The sequence below is a fragment of the Sciurus carolinensis genome, chromosome X (assembly GCF_902686445.1).
Source record: "Sciurus carolinensis chromosome X, mSciCar1.2, whole genome shotgun sequence".
NCBI classification, from domain to species: domain Eukaryota; kingdom Metazoa; phylum Chordata; class Mammalia; order Rodentia; family Sciuridae; genus Sciurus; species Sciurus carolinensis.
This window is the reverse complement of record NC_062232.1, coordinates 51,684,293-51,701,468: the sequence shown is the minus strand read 5'-3', so window position 1 is coordinate 51,701,468 and position 17,176 is coordinate 51,684,293. Positions and strand designations below refer to the sequence as shown.

General features: G+C 37.0%; 1 protein-coding gene across 3 annotated transcripts in view; it reads left to right on the top strand.

The window, feature by feature from the left end:
* The window catches only part of Ophn1 (oligophrenin 1), a 408,982-nt gene that overhangs the window by 211,318 nt on the left and 180,488 nt on the right, over positions 1-17,176 (top strand). For all 3 annotated transcript variants that reach the window (XM_047536395.1, XM_047536396.1, XM_047536394.1), the window contains exons 7-10: positions 6,318-6,428; positions 9,346-9,450; positions 11,179-11,308; positions 13,824-13,924. In XM_047536395.1, coding sequence (XP_047392351.1) covers positions 6,318-6,428; positions 9,346-9,450; positions 11,179-11,308; positions 13,824-13,924 — 447 coding nt within the window. The remainder of the gene's footprint in view (positions 1-6,317; positions 6,429-9,345; positions 9,451-11,178; positions 11,309-13,823; positions 13,925-17,176) is intronic.

The window sequence follows — 17,176 nt, the reverse complement described above, 5'->3', positions numbered from 1 at the left end:
TCATACGTTTACATAGGGCAATGATGTTTGATTCATTATTTTTTCCCTTTCCCCCACCCCTCCCACCCCTCTTTTCCCTCTATACAGTCCTTCTTTCCTTCATTGTTATCACACTCCTTATCCCTAACCCTAAACCTAACCCTAACCCTAATGCTAACCCCTCCCACCCCCCATTATATGTCCTCATCCTCTTATCAGCGAGATCATTCATCCTTTAGTTTTTTGAGATTGGCTTATCTCACTTAGCGTGATATTCTCCAATTTCATCCATTTGCCTGCAAGTGCCATGATTTTATCATTCTTCATTGCGGAGTAATATTCCATTGTATATATATGCCACAGTTTCTTTATCCATTCATCGACTGAAGGGCATCTAGGTGGGTTCCACAATCTGGCTATGGTGAATTGAGCAGCAATGAACATTGATGTGGCTGTATCTCTGTAGTATGCTGATTTTAAGTCTTTGGGTATAGGCCAAGGAGTGGGATAACTGGGTCAAATGGTGGTTCCATTCCAAGCTTTCTGAGGAATCTTCACACTGCTTTCCAGAGTGGCTGCACTAATTTGCAACCCCACCAGCAATGTATGAGTGTTCCTTTTTCACCTCATCCTCGCCAACACCTATTGTTGCTTGTGTTCTTGATAATCGCCATTCTAATTGGGGTGAGATGAAATCTTAGGGTAGTTTTGATTTGCATTTCTCTTATTACTAGAGATGTTGAACATTTTTTCATATATCTGTTGATTGCTTGTACATCTTCTTCTGTGAATGTCTGTTCATTTCCTTAGCCCATTTGTTGATTGGATTATTTGTATTCTTGGTGTAGAGTTTTTTGAGTTCTTTATAGATTCTGGAAATTAGCGCTCTATCTGAAGTATGAGTGGTAAAGATATTCTCCCACTCTGTAGGCTCTCTCTTCCCATTGCTGATAGTTTCCTTTGCTGAGAGAAAGCTTTTTAGTTTGAATCTATCCCAGTTGTTGATTCTTGCTTTTATTTCTTGTGCTATGGGAGTCCTGTTAAGGAAGTCTGATCCTAAGCCAACAAGTTGAAGATTTGGACCTACTTTTTCTTCTATAAGATGCAGGGTCTCTGGTCTGATTCCGAGGTCCTTGATCCATTTTGAGTTGAGTTTTGTGTAGGGTGAGAGATAGGGGTTTAATTTCATTCTATTGCATATGGTTTTCCAGTTTTCCCAGCACCATTTGTTGAAGAGGCTATCTTTTCTCCATTGCATATTGTTGGAACCTTTGTCTAGTATGAGAAAATTGTATTTGTTTTGGTTTGTGTCCATGTCCTCTATTCTGTACCATTGATCTACCTGTCTATTTTGGTACCAATACCATGCCGTTTTTGTTACTATTGCTTTGTAGTAGAGTTGAAGATCTGGTATTGCAATACCCCCTGCTTCGCTCTTGCTACTGAGGATTGCTTTAGCTATTCTAGGTTTTTTATTCTTCCAGATGAATTTCATAATTGCTTGCTCTATTTCTGCAAGGTACATCATTGGGATTTTAATTGGAATTGCATTGAATCTGTATAGCACTTTAGGTAGTATGGTCATTTTGACAATATTAATTCTGCCTATCCAGGAACATGGGAGATCTTTCCATCTTCTAAGGTTTTCTTTAATTTCTCTCTTTAGTGTTCTGTAGTTCTCATTATAGAGGTCTTTCACCTCTTTTGTGAGATTGATTCCCAAGTATTTTATTTTTTTCGATGCTATTGTGAATGGGGTAGTTTTCCTAATTTCTCTTTCTGAAGATTCATCACTTATGTATAAAAATGCATTGGATTTATGAGCATTGATCTTGTAACCTGCTACTTTACTGAATTCACTTATGAGTTCTAAAAGTTTTCTGGTGGAATTTCCAGGTTCCTCTAAATATATAATCATGTCATCAGCGAACAGGGATAGTTTGAGTTCTTCTTTTCCTATTCGTATCCCTTTAATTTCTTTGGTTTGTCTAATTGCTCTGGTAGAGTCTCAAGGACGATGTTGAATAGAAGTGGTGAAAGAGGGCATCCCTGCCTTGTTCCAGTTTTTAGGGGGAACGCTTTCAGTTTTTCACCATTTAGAAAGACATTGGCCATGGGCTTAGCGTAGATGGCCTTTATAATGTTAAGGAATGTTCCCATTACCCCAATTTTTTCTAGTGTTTTGAGCATGAAGGGATGCTGTATTTTATCGAATGCTTTTTCTGCATCTATTGAAATAATCATGTGATTCTTAACTTTAAGTCTGTTGATATGGTGAATGACATTTATTGATTTCCGAATGTTGAACCAACCTTGCATCCCTGGGATAAAACCCACTTGATCGTGGTGCACTATCTTTTTAATATATATTTGTATGCGATTTGCTAAAATTTTGTTGAGAATATTTGCGTCGATGTTCATTAAGGATATTGATCTGAAATTTTCTTTCCTCGATATGTCTCTGTCTGGTTTAGGTATCAGGGTGATATTGGCTTCATAGAACGAGTTTGGGAGGGTTCCCTCCTCTTCTATTTCATGGAATAGTTTGAGGAGTATTGGAATGATCTCTTCTTTAAAGGTTTTGTAGAACTCGGCTGAGAACCCATCTGGTCCTGGACTTTTCTTTGTTGGTAGGCTTTTGATGACCTCTTCTATTTCATTGCTTGAAATTGGTTTATTTAAGTTGTGTATGTCCTCCTCCTTCAGTTTAGGTAATTCATATGTCTCTAGAAATTTGTTGATGTCTTCGAGGTTTTCTGTTTTGTTGGAGTATAGATTTTCGAAATAGCTTCTAATTATGTTTTGTATTTCATTCGTGTCTGTTGTGATGTTTCCTTGTTCATTCCGAATTTTAGTAATTTGAGTTTTCTCCCTCTTTCTCTTTGTTAGTGTGGCTAAGGGTTTATCAATTTTATTTATTTTTTCAAAGAACCAACTATTTATTTTGTTAATTTTTCCGATTGTTTCTTTTGTTTCAATTTCATTGATTTTGGCTCTGATTTTAACTATTTCCTGCCTTCTACTACTGTTGGTATTGGTCTGCTCTTCTTTTTCTAGCGCTTTGAGCTGTAGTGTTAAGTCGTTTATTTGTTGATTTCTACTTCTTTTTTTGAATGCGCCCCATGAAATAAATCTTCCTCTAAGTACTGCTTTCATAGTGTCCCAGAGATTTTGATATGATGTGTCTTTGTTCTCGTTTACTTCTAAGAATTTTTTTATTTCCCTCCTGATGTCTTCTGTTATCCATTCATCATATAATAGTGTATTATTTAATCTCCAGGTATTGGAGAAGTTTCTGTTTTTTATTCTGTCATTTATTTCTAATTTCAATCCATTATGATCTGATAGAGTACAAGGTAGTATCTCTATCTTTTGTATTTGCTAACAGTAGCTTTGTGGCATAAAATATGGTCTATTTTAGAGAAGGATCCATGTCCTGCTGAGAAGAAAGTGTATTTGTTCTTTGTTGGATGGTATATTCTATATACGTCCGTTAAGTCTAAATTGTTGATTGTGTTGTTGAGATCTATAGTTTCTTTATTCAATTTTTGTTTGGACGATCTATCCAGTGGTGAGAGAGGTGTGTTAAAATCGCCTAGTATTATTGTGTTGTGGTCTATTTGATTTCTGGAATTGAGAAGGATTTGTTTGAGGTACGTGGATGAGCCAATGTTCGGGGCATAGATATTTATGATTGTTATGTCTTGCTGATTTATGCTTCCCTTAAGCAGCATGTAATGTCCTTCTTTATCCCTTCTGACTAGTTTTGGTTTGAAGTCCACATTATCTGAGATGAGGATGGATACTCCAGCTTTTTTGCTGTGTCCGTGTGCATGGTATGTTTTTCCCCATCCTTTCACCTTTAGTCTATGGGTGTCTCTTTCTATGAGATGAGTCTCTTGCAGGCAGCATATTGTTGGATTTTTCTTTTTAATCCAATCTGCCAGTCTGTGTCTTTTGATTGATGAGTTCAGGCCATTAACATTCAGAGTTATTATTGTGATATGATTTGTATTCCCAGTCAATTGACTCATATTTGTTTTTGACATGATTTGGTTTCTCCTTTATTTGGCTATTCCTTTAGGCTAGCGCCTCCTGTTGCTGATTTACATCATTGTTTTTCATCTCTTCCTCATGGAATATTTTGCTGAGAATGTTATGTAATGCCGGCTTTCTTTTTGTAAATTCCTTTAGCTTTTGTTTATCATGGAAGGATCTTATTTCATCGTCAAATTTGAAGGTAAGTTTTGCTGGGTATAAGATTCTTGGTTGGCACCCATTTTCTTTCAGGGCTTGGTATATGTTGTTCCAGGCCCTTCTAGCTTTTAGGGTCTGGATTGAAAAATCTGCTGATATTCTTATTGGTTTCCCTCTGAATGTAATTTGATTCTTTTCTCTCGCGGCCTTTAAAATTCTGTCTTTATTTTGTATGTTAGGTATTTTCATAATAATGTGCCTTGGTGTGGTCTGTTGTAATTTTGTATGTTTGGAGTTCTATAAGCCTCTTGTACTTGGTTTTCCATTTCATTCTTCAGATTTGGGAAATTTTCTGATATTATTTCATTGAATAGATTGTTCATTCCTTTGGTTTGTTTCTCTAAGCCTTCCTCAATCCCAATAATTCTTAAATTTGGCCTTTTCATGATATCCCATAATTCTTGTAGATTCTGTTCATGATTTCTTACCATCTTTTCTGTTTGGCCAACTTTGTTTTCAAAATTAAATAATTTTCTTCAATGTCTGAGGTTCTGTCTTCCAGGTGTTCTATCCTATTGGTTATGCTTTCTATGGAGTTTTTAACTTGGTTTATTGTTTCCTTCATTTCAGGTATTTCAGTTTGCTTTTTTTTTCAGTATCTCTAACTCTTTATTGAAATGATCTCTTGCTTCCCGTATTTGTTCTTTTAACTGTTGATTGGTGTGATCATTTGATGCCTGCATTTGCTCTTTCTTCTCCTCCTTCAATGCCTGCATTTGCTCTTTCATCTCCTCATTTGCTTCCCTGATCGTTTTAATTATGTACATTCTGAACTCCCTTTCTGACATTTCTTCTGCTGTCATTGGGTTTTATTGATGTAGTATCTAGGTTTGTTTGGGACATTTTCTTCCCTTGTTTTCTCATATTGGTCAGCTGTCAGTGGGACCCCATGGCTCTATTTCAGTCCGAGTCTCTCAATGCCTCCCCTTCTTAACTCCTGGGGTCTGGAGCGACTGGGGGTGCAGTCTCCCTCTAGGCTGCCATCTTGGATCGCCCCATGGAAAGAGCCTGCAGCCGGAGTGGGCAGAGCCGCCTGAAGAGGTCTCTGGCTGCCCTGCCCTGGTCCCAGAGGCTGCTTACAGATCGAAGCTCTCCGTTGGTTCGGGGCCTTGTGGCTGGTTCTATGTAGAAAGCCTCTCACTGGGCGGTCTGGTCTGAGAAGCTAGCCTTGAAAGGCACCTCCCACCATAGGGGTCCAGGCTACTTGGGGAAGTCTCTGGCTGCCCTATCCTGGTCCCTGAAGCTGCTTGTATGCCGGAGTACACTGCACTGCGCTGGCTCCGGGACTTGGAGCTTGTTCTGGTCAGAAAGGCTCTCACTAGGGGGCCTGCTCTGAGAACCTGGAGAAGCTGACTGTGTGGGAGGGGCCCACTGCTGGAGTGCGCAGGGCTGACTGTGGAAGACTCTAGCTGCCCTGCCCTGCTCCCATAAGCCACCTCTATCTGGGCCTGCCACCCGGGCCGAGCTTTACCCAGTGGGCAGACTCACCCATGGCTCTGTTTCAGTCCGAGTCTCTTAATGCCTCCCCTTCTTAACTCTGGGTTCTGGAGCGACTGGGGGTGCAGTCACCCTCTAGGCCACCATCTTGGATCGCCCCCAGCATGCTTGATTTATCCTTGCATTTCCTTGGAGACTCTTCTTAAATAGGTCTGAGACTTGGCATTTTTTGTTCAGGTGTAATCCCTTAGTACTGGCTGTAGCAGCAGACTTTAGCTCTTGGTCTTCTGCTCTGGCATACACTGATTCTGTGTTTACCTCTATCCAGATTTTGAAGCAGGAGTTTTCCTCTGATTTCAATTCTCTTTTAGATCTAAGAAGAGTTAATTTTCCACTTGTTCAGCTTTTTTCTTGTTGTGAAGATGGGTGTAAAGACATCTAAGCTTCTTACATGTTGGACTAGAAACTGAGTCTTCAGTCATTTTTACACCTTGACTTCATATCCCTTCTTTGTAAAATAAAGGAATAAAATAGCAATTAGTTGTTAAATGCTTCTCTAGCTCTAGAATCCTGTCAAGTCTAAATGGACTGACTTGCAGGAATGACAGTGCCTGCTTGTGACATGTATTGCCCTTTTTCTACAGGCAGATCTCCAGGTGGACAAGGAGAGGCACAATTTCTTTGAGTCCTCCCTTGACTACGTTTATCAAATCCAGGAAGTTCAGGAATCCAAGAAGTTCAATATTGTGGAGCCAGTAAGTTCTATCTGCCAATGAATATTCTAAAAATATTTCTCAAATGTGGGGAGATGCACAGAACTTTGATCATAAAATTGGATAGTTTGGTATTTTGCAGTACTGGGATTGAACTCAGGGCCTTACGCAGGCTAGGTGAGCATTCTGCCACTGAACTGCTTCCCCACCCCTGATCACAAAAGTGTAATCTCAAAGAATATGAAGGGCTATCAGTGCTTGATAACAAATGTCGAAAAATATAGTCATATTGGCTTATGTGTTTCTTGCTGTCTCACTAATATTCTCATTCTTTCTCTTTCTTCTCTCCCCCATTTTCTCTTACTTAAGACTATTTTTTCTTCCATTTTCCTTTACTCCCTCTCTCCTTCCTTTTCTCCTCCAATTCTCTGCCACACTTCTTATTTTCTTCCTCTCCCTTCCTTCCCTTCATGCTTTCAGAAAGCTTCTGAAAACACCTATCATATATCAGGACCTGTGCTAATAATTCATGTACCTTGTACTTTATAACTTCCCATTTTACTTTTTTATGTCTAGTATATATAGTTGTTACATTTCTGTCTCCTAAATTTATTACAAAAGGCAGTGATCTTTGATTTGACAAGGATGCTGAATTTTGATGAAGATTTTTATTATAAAATAATGTACTCATTATAAAAAAGTTAGAAAAACTGCATAGGATAGACCAAACAAATGCAATAAATCCCTTATATAATCACTGTTAGTATTGTAACAAGTTCTCTCCCAATTTCTCCATGTATTTCTCATGGCTTTTCCTTAAAGTGTGCTTATAGGTATGGATGTGTGTACATGTGTGCAATTGTATATATATTGCACGAGTATGTATATCTGTGTTCAAATGTATTGGAACTTGCAATTGTATACATCTATATATGTAATGTGCAAATAATTACTTATGTATTTAACAACAAATCTTTATTAAGTTTCTGTTATGTTCCAGACACTGTGCTAAACACTAGTTATGCTATACTATGCTGTACTATACTAAGTAAAAAGACTCAGTTATTTTCTTTATGAACACTATGCTCTCATGGGTTAGGAAGAAAGGAAAGAAGGGTGCACATTATTAAAATGATTGCTAGTTGTGAATAGGGCTATGAAAGAATCAAAGAGGTTTAAAATAAATACCAAAAATTGGCATGTAGTTTAGAATCTCTGAAAATTCCATTTAAGATTATGTCTAAAGGAAGAAAAGATGCAGCCTTGGTAATAGTGGGGAAAGAACATTCAGACATACAGAAAGACATATGAGTAGTCCTTATGTCAGGGAAGAATGGTGTGCTGAAGGAATAAACAAAAAGATTTGTGTCTTTAGATACTAATGAAAGCAAAGGAAAGTGGTAGGAGATAACGTCCCGTGGGCATGGTTAAGAGATTTAGATTTTAGGCTAAGTGCCATGGCAGACAACTGAAGGGTGTTAAGCAGTCCCTCGTGTAGGCTGATTTTGTTGTCTGAAGAATGACTTGAAAGGGTTCAAGAGTAGATAAGAGGAAACCAGTGAGGTGGCTACTGCAGTGGTCTAGATAGGAGGAGACATTGGCTTGTGTTTGTTAGGGTAGTGACAGTGGAAACATTAGAGTTGTTGGATTAGTGATATACTTTGGAGGCAAAATCGGTAGAAATTCCCAATGAAGTAGACTGAAATATAAGTGAAAGAAAATCAGGGAAGACTCTTTAGTTTCTGATTTAAATGACTGATGGATGCTGATGTCATTTCTAGAGATGGAAAAACTTAGGAGAGAAATGGGAAGGAGTACGTATATGAGTACACATACCTATACACGCACATGTCATAAATAAACATGGATGTGTACATCTTATAATTTTTATATACATTCATGTATATGGCTTATGTGTATGTGTGTGTATTCATGTTTATATGTGCTCACCTATTTGTTTTCTAAAAAAAGTGGAGCAATTTTTATAACTACTTATTATACTTTTCCAGCATTAAACACTTATTTAAGGGCTATAATTAAAATAATTGATAGTTGTGAACAAGATTAAAATCATATTTTATTTTGTTTTTCTTTATGTGTATTTGATTTTAATGAGTTTGAACATTTTAAAGATATATTATTGAACATTTTCAACTCCCTGAAACATTTCTAATTTGATAATCAGTTCAGACTGTTTTGATCAGTTGACATGATGACAGTCTTTATTAAGATAAACAACCTTACTTTGTTCATTTATCTTTCACTTATTCTTTCATTGAACAAATATTTGTTGAGCCCTATCATGTGCCAGTTTTGAGGGTAACAGTTTTAATATTCATTATCTGAAATGGTTGAATTATGGATTTGTTTTTTTGATTTTGCAGTGCTGATATATGTGTGTGTGTGCGTGTGTGTGTGTATGTGTGTGTGTGTGTGTGTGGTGTATGTATATATATGAAATTCATTTATGTTTCTTATACACATAGCCCGAAGGTAATTTTATGCAATGTTTTAGTGCATCTGCATTTTCACTGACACCTATCACATGATGCCAGGTGTCGAATTTTCCATTTGTGGCATCATGTCAATGCTCAAAATATTTCAGATTTTGGAACATTTTGGATTTCAGATTTTTGGATTAGAGAGTCTCAATATGTATATAGAGAAAACAGAGCCCATTCCAAAACTGTCCAAATTATGAATGGCTTTTTATGCAATTTGAACAGGATCTGGATGTGGATGAATACATTTATTACTTACTTTCCAAAACTGAGTACAGCATAAATGTTCAACCTAATATGAGGATAGTTCTTCATATAACTGCTTGTGTTTGCATGACTGCTTTTTAAACTATCCTGGGGAAATACTGTGACGTTTCTTCTCTAAGTTCATGGTTAGTTACTTTATTTGATTAACTAGAATGTACTGACAATAAAGTTGTTTTGCATGTTTTCCTTAGGTCTTGGCCTTTCTTCATAGCCTCTTCATTTCTAACAGCTTGACTGTGGAACTCACACAGGATTTCCTTCCATATAAACAACAACTCCAGCTCAGTTTGCAGAATGTGAGTTTCATGTGGATCTCTTCACCTGTCTCTCCGATTTAATTTTGGTTCCACTGACCTTGAACTTGAAAATTTTGTTTATTGCAACCCAACCAATTTGTCATGACATGCTGGTATGGATCACAAATATTTTGGTGTACTGGATTGCTCTTTCTCTTCCAGTTTTATCTCTTCCCTGTATTTCAGTCTGACTGCAACTCAAACCCACCATTCCTTCCACCAACACCTCCATCTTGGTGTTGCTAATTTATTAAGTATTGCTAATTTGCTGCATTCACCCATAGCAGTATCGAACTGTAGGCTTGCTTAAGTACAGGTTGTAAGCTATTTCCCTGGTTTGTCAAAATAGTCTCTCTGGGTTTTATTACCATGCGTACCCATTTTTAGCCTCTCTTTTTTGTGACTACTTATGTCTAAAATTAAAGAAATAATTTTCAAAGACTCTTTCTACCTTTATTATCATGCTTGCTCTTATAGTGGACATAGATATAGCTTCTTCATATATTGTGGCACTTATATTGTCACGTATATTATTTTACTTACTCACTGATTTAACCCACATTTAATGAACATTTATGGATTTACAGTGAGCACATACTTTGTGGTAGGCATTTTTAAATGCACTGGAAGCACCATAATGAGGCAGGTAAGTGTTTATGTCGTGAAGGAACATACATTTTTTTGGAGGAGTGACATAAGCACACATGAATCATGATCCCTTATGATTAGTGCTAAAGTCAAGACAAAATTTTTGAAGAAGCATAAAGAAGGGAACAATTCACTGCTCTGATAGTGTCAGAGAAAGCATCACTGAGGTCAAATGATACTAGAATGGGTGTTATATTGCATGAAACTTACAGATATATTTTCAGATAAAAAATGCCAATACACTGTGGTACGAATAAGCCTTACTTGGTTGTTTAGGACAATTGTGGCATGTAGGTTTTGTTAATTTTTATTCTTGTGTACTTTACTTCTTTATAGTTACTCTCCTTCTCTAGCATGTGAGAATCCCTGTTATCTGTTGGTTTACAAAATCTATCTACAACCAAGTTAATCACTTGAATCTTCCTCCATATATAAATAACATCATATCATAATCTTGAGACGAGCACTAAGGACCAATCTCTAATGAGTTTCATACTCGGACCTTTCAAACTGTCTTGGCTTTGTGTATTAGTTCTGTAGATGTAAATAGATTCTTTCTCACTATTAGCCTTGATATTCATGAGTATTAAGCATAAATTCTGTTGGCCTGTTTTCAAACAGAGCACTCTCATATATTTTCTCTTCATTGCCAGATTTTGATTTCAGGTCAAACAGATAGTAATTGTATTTTAGGAAAGATGTAGAAGTTGCCATGATAATATTATCTTTGAGAACATTTTCTATGGTTTCCTTTGTTGTATAGGGGTCCACATGGCGCTCAGCATTCTGAGAGTCCTTACTTATTGGTGCCTTGCATGGTTCCCATTGAGAAAAAGATTGCCCAGTTGTGATTTTATGAGTATATTGCTATCTATATATATTTGTTTTTCTACTGGTCTTTAATACCATTAAACTCTATAAAATTGTTTTCTAGTTGCTGTGCTATGAAGCATTTATTTTTTTGCTAGTGGTAGCACATGCTGTAAACAGAGAATACTCTGTACTGGAACTCTGACCAATAAATATTTATTCATGATCATGGTGATGATGATAATGATTATGATACTGATGTCTTGACAGACAAGAAATCATTTCTCCAGTACCCGGGAAGAGATGGAAGAACTTAAGAAAAGGATGAAAGAAGCTCCCCAGACATGCAAACTTCCAGGACAGCCAACCATTGAAGGCTATCTCTATACGCAAGAGAAATGTGTGTGGGAACACATGGGTATCCACTGGGTTACAGGAGACTGGCACCTACTGCCACTTGACCTTTCTGATCCTTGGACACCCATATCATTCATAGAACCCTAATAACTGCAGTTCCAAGGAGGGTAGAATGGGAATAGTAAATAATAATAAAGAAAGAAAGAAAAGTGAGGGAAAGTTAAGAATTCATCTTTCAAAGTTTTAGAATGATGAGATCCAAGATTTTCTCTGAGATTTAAAATGAGAATTGTTATTTGTTAAACCTTCTGATGACTCTTTGGGGCAAAAAGGAAGTTAGAGGGAATGGAGGCAGAGAAATATTTATTATGCCTACTATGTGCCAGGCATGGTGCTAAGTGCTTTAAAAGCACTGTCTCATTGAGTCTTTGATTTCACCTTGTACCCACTTTACACACGAGGCCACTGTGGCTCAGAGAGGTTACCTTTTAAAAGTCACCTGATTAACAGTGGCAGGCCTCAGATTAAATTTAGGTCTGTGAGCTACTGAAGCTCACACTTCTCTCATAACCCCCAATACCATCCCCTAGTTTTGGATCAAATGGTTGCTAATAAACCATTTCATGACCAACAAGACTGCAGTGGCAAGAGAGTATTTATTGTTCATTGCTAAATAATGAACTTGGATTAACTATCAGGTCATGCAGTCACTGAATATTAGAGAGAATTCAAGTGTTCTTACTTCCTAAATAACTTTATTGAAACCCATATGTACTTTTCAATTTTTTTTCCTTTTGAACTATGTACATCCTCAAATCCCAGAATTTCAGTTCCTGCCCAGACTTCCTTTACCTGAAGAGAAGACAGAAGAGACATAACTATAGATGACTAGTGGAAAAAAATCACTGAGATCCATGAAGCATGGCATTTCAGCAGTGATATTATCATACTATGCCCCCTTAGATCAATCAACTTTTTATGTTTTCCAAAATCAATCCTCCCACTTCTCAGGTTTATCTTTCAACTTTGCATTGAAGGGTTTCTCAATTTCAACACTATTGACATTTTGGGCTGGAGAATTCTTTGTTTGGAAGAGGCAATATTGTATATTATGTTGTGTTTAACAGCATCCCAGGCCTTTCTTCACTTTATGGTAATAGCATTCCTAGGTCTGACAACCTAATTGTTTCCAGGAGTTGCAAAGTGTCCCCTGGGAGGTAAAATTGCCCCTAGTTGAGAACCACTGCTGTATGCTGTGTGATCCTTCTGTGCCCCAGGTTTATAACTGCCCAATGGGTACAACACTATTACTCAGTTGAATGTGTGCTTAGCATCAATTCTGTGAGGTACTGTGCAATGTATTGGGGGTGCAAAAAGATGAATCAGCTTGGATTTCGTCCTTAAGGAGTTCACAGTCCTATGTGTGGTATAAACAAGTTTATCAATGAAATATCTTAGGCACTTTGGAGCATATATTGAAAGGATTTATTGAGGAAATAATGTTTGAACTAAGACTTAAGTGTTGAGTATAGTTTTAATAGGTAAAGAAATGAAAGAAGAAAATTACAGGCGTATACCACATACTTAAGAGTGAGTGGGGCATTATTAATAATTATATCAGGACATGTATACATGAGTAAAGGCACACAGTGGGGTGAGGGACTATAGTTTTTTTGTGGGGTTCTGTTTTGCCAAGAGGCAAAGAAAAGCCCTTGTTGACATCTTCTTTCCTGATGTAATTATTAATAATGCCTCACTCTTAAGTATGTTTTGAGTTTGAATTATAATATTATATGGTCACTTACTTATTTGGTAACTCAAAGTAATCCAGTGAGACAGGAATATAGAGATGAAGGTGCTAAAAGGTAAGACCAGAAAGATAAATTTTGATCATATTATGAAGGACTTTGTAGGCAGGCTGAGGAGTTTGGAGATAGTGTGAAAGCCATGGGTGGTTTATAATAAGGGGATTGGCATAAATAAAGATATAATTTTCAAGTGTTCCTCTAACAAAAGAGTGAAGACTGGACTGGAAAGCAGTGATCAGAGATGATAAAATAAGAGCTAAGTCCACTGAAATCATTAATTGGTGTAATAGTTAACTTTTGTTTTCTAAAATGTGGCCTAAAGATCTAAAAATACCTCATAAGGACCTTAGGTAATTCAGTGCTAAAACTAACAGAGAAGAGAAGGCAACTGAAGGAGAGATGTGTAGAGGACAGAAGAGGTACAGCCCAATGACAAATTAAATTGGAGGTTATTTGCAGCGAAAAAGGAGCAGACGACAGAAAGTTACAGCTTCTGGATTGTGTGGTGGTTCCATTCATGGGAACATGGCAGGGAGGATGGGTTTGGAGACAGCCAGGAGCCAGTGGAAAGAAGTTGGTGAAGATTAGCATCTCCAGTTCTACAGTGGGCAGTTAGACTAGGTAAGGCTGGAGCTCAGGGGAAGAGAAGTGCTGGACTGGAGCCTGGCTGTGAAGAACAACCTGTAAACAACTGCTATTTTGGGGAGCTGAAACACTTATTCTGTTAGCTCACTTTTTCCTGTCTTGTAGGGGCTTTGGGAATATCTTGGGTGAAATACTACTGCCGTTATGAGAAAGAGACAAAAACACTCACCATGACGCCTATGGAACAAAAGCCAGGTGCTAAGCAGGTTGGTTTTTTTTTTTTTGTGCCATATATTTTGAGATGCATCTGTGATTACATCTCAGGAGAGAATATATGTTGACTTGGTGTCACATAATCGAGTCTATCACTGTCATGTGAATCCATCACTTTATGTGTTCTCCCTGGCCTGAATTTATATTGGGCCCATATCATTCAGTTCAGTAATAGTTAAAATAAAATCACTCAATTAATTTAATTTCATCAGGCCTTCTGAAATGTCTGTTCTGTTTCAGACCATTTATTATTACAAGTGCCTATCAGTAGTACAAAAAATATGCAAATTATAGATGCATTGCTTTCAAGAAGGCTTTACTACTGGAGTATTTATTTTCCATATTTTTTGGTACATTATAGTTGTACATAATGATGGGATTTATTGTTACATATTCATACATGCACATTATATAATATAATTTGGCCGATATCACTTCCTGTATCCTACCCCTAGGTCCCTTCCCTCTACTGATCTCCCTTAGATTTTCATGAGAACTGCCCCCACCTACAGGATTCTTTTAAGTAGCAAATTTCAAATATATGAATCAATGTCCAGAATTGATTTTTAAGAGGAGTATGTCTGTTGCCTACAGTTGAAATAACCTAAACCTACATTCTATGTAATACTCAAATATCTCTAAGCAGTTAATATCTCTTCTTCTGCCTTTCAAATCTTTTTCCACTGCCCAAAATGAAAAGACAAATTTAAAACACTGAGAAGGTATTTTACTTATCTGCAAGGACCTGATGTCTTATACATCCCTGAATACACGCTTATGGATATTTCTCAAGCTGATTGTCATACACATTGTCCATATTGTAAAAGTAGTTCAATATTTCTGCTTCCTTGTAACTTGCTTACATACACGATCTTAATGCATTACTTTTTTCTTAGTAAATGTTTTTAATTTAACTATCTCCCCCAATATAAATCTCATAACTAATTATGATCACAAAAATGTAGGCAATTGACCGGAAAACATTTGGAAAATTGCTGGAATTGTAATAAAGATTTGCATATATGTAGATATAGCAGGTTTAATAACAACATGTGAAAAGCAGGGGAAATATTTAATAAACTTGTAGTCATGGCAGCATTTTTGTTCTTCATAAATAATTAGATTTTTAGTGCATGATTTTTAAGTCTTTTCAAACTGTTGGAAGTATGTCAAGAATCACTTGTCAGCATTGAAAATAATGCATGAAGACCCAATTTAGGTAGGCAGGAATTTTCTACAGAAGATCTCTCTTGTGAGATTTGTTCATATGAAATAAGAGAGATCTGAAATTTTGTTTGAAAACTACTTCTCCCCCCTTTGTTCTTTAACCATAATATTTGTCACTTTGCCTTGAATGTGGTTTGGAGATGGAACTGACCTCTGATGAAATGTACCAAACATGGATTCTAGAATCCTCACCTATGCCTCCATTCATGCTACTATTCTTGAATTTGCTCCTTCATGACTTCTAACTACTCTTTAGATTCTAGCCTGGTGATTGCCAAAGTGTCTTTCAGGATGTTTCCACTAAATTCATGTCATGTTGCAGCACAGAATTTGTCCCAAGTCAGTCAAAACTTAGCTGATATGTATTTGACTGGCAAGTGCTTATGAGCAACACTGGCCTGCAATTTATAATATTCTGTACATATTACTCTCCAAATCATGAACATTTCAGCTCCTCTTATAGACAGTATTTTTACTTAGACCCTTTCTTTCCTTCTCAAAAGTACATATTGCAAAGCTTAAGATAGATTTAGCAGGCACTACTTTCATATCCTCCCAGAAGATTCTAGTAAGCCTTTTTTCTAGTTTTTCTTACCCTCTTCCCTTTTCATTGAATGGCTTCTTGCAAAACTGCAACAGTGTCAGCGTAAAGTGTTTTAGTGAGGGATTCTTTATGGAGTGCAAAGAGGAACTCAGTTTCCCATTTAGATGGTGGGGGTATGGGGCATAGAAGTAGTTACTTGAATTTCCTCAAATTGGAGTTGGAAATGATTTCCTATTGCCTATTCTCTGGCATAGTTCCTGGTACTAGTTTGCTTTTGAAATGTAAATAATATAGGTAAATGGTGCTCTAATAATAATAGCAAAATAATACCACTATTTCTTGCTATGTGCTAAGCACTGAACTAGACATGTTCTGTCCTGTGCCTCATTTACCCTCCCATCAGCACTGTGGAGTAAATATTCTTCCAATTTGGAGATGGAGGAATTGGCCATCGTTCTGATCATAACACAGTGTCTTGTACCATCTCAACCCATCAACTCTCATTTGTGTTGTACTGTTTACTGATCACCTCCCAAATAGTATTTTATTAGATCCTCATTTCTTCCAAGTTATAAAAAAATGGTGCATTTTGAGTCTCAAAACCTGGGTTTAAATCCTAACTTTTTGATCTAATTACTCTTTTGATTTTGACCAAATTATTTCTCAATCTCAGTTTCTTTATCAGAAGACTGACAAAGACAATTATTTAGTGCATAAACATTTATTGAGCACTACTTATTTGCTAGGAGATAGAGATATAAAGATGAATAGGACAATGCCCTTGTCATTGAGGAGTTCTCATTCAAGTGGAGTATCAGACATAAAAACAGGAAATTTTGATAAAAGGTGCAAAGCATGGGGTGGGCAATGTATGGGGATGGGGAAATGACTGAAATGAAAATGGACATGCAGTTTTGTAGAACAATAAGAGATTAGTCAGTCACAAACTGACAAAGTCACTTTGGGTGAAGAGAACAGTATATGTAAAATTACAGAGTAATGAAAAAAACATGATATGCATGTGAAATGAGTATTTTGGCACTGATGGGACAAACTTGTGGAGGGAGACCAAAGTGGTGATCAGGATATAGGCCCCTCAACTGCAATGCTATTAAAGCTGACAGAGTTGAGAGTTTAAAGAGGAAGGGTGAGTACATGAGTCCGTTACACATCTGGAAAGACTCACAGGTGACATTCCAAGTATTGGGATAAGGAAGGCATATTGAAGGATTAATTTACAGTTGAGATTTTTTAGCACAGGGACAGCAAAAAGTATTGACTTGCAAGGGGTTGAGTGTGCAATGAGAGAGATGTATTTGGTGATTAGTCATATGGGCTGGTTTGGATGACATGTTGCCTAGGCACAGTCCTAGTACTTGGGCAATGTTCTTGAATTTGAGATAGCAGATGGGTAGTGGTATTGACATTTAATAGATTGTGAAATCAAGACTCAGAGAGCTAGCAAATGGCATAA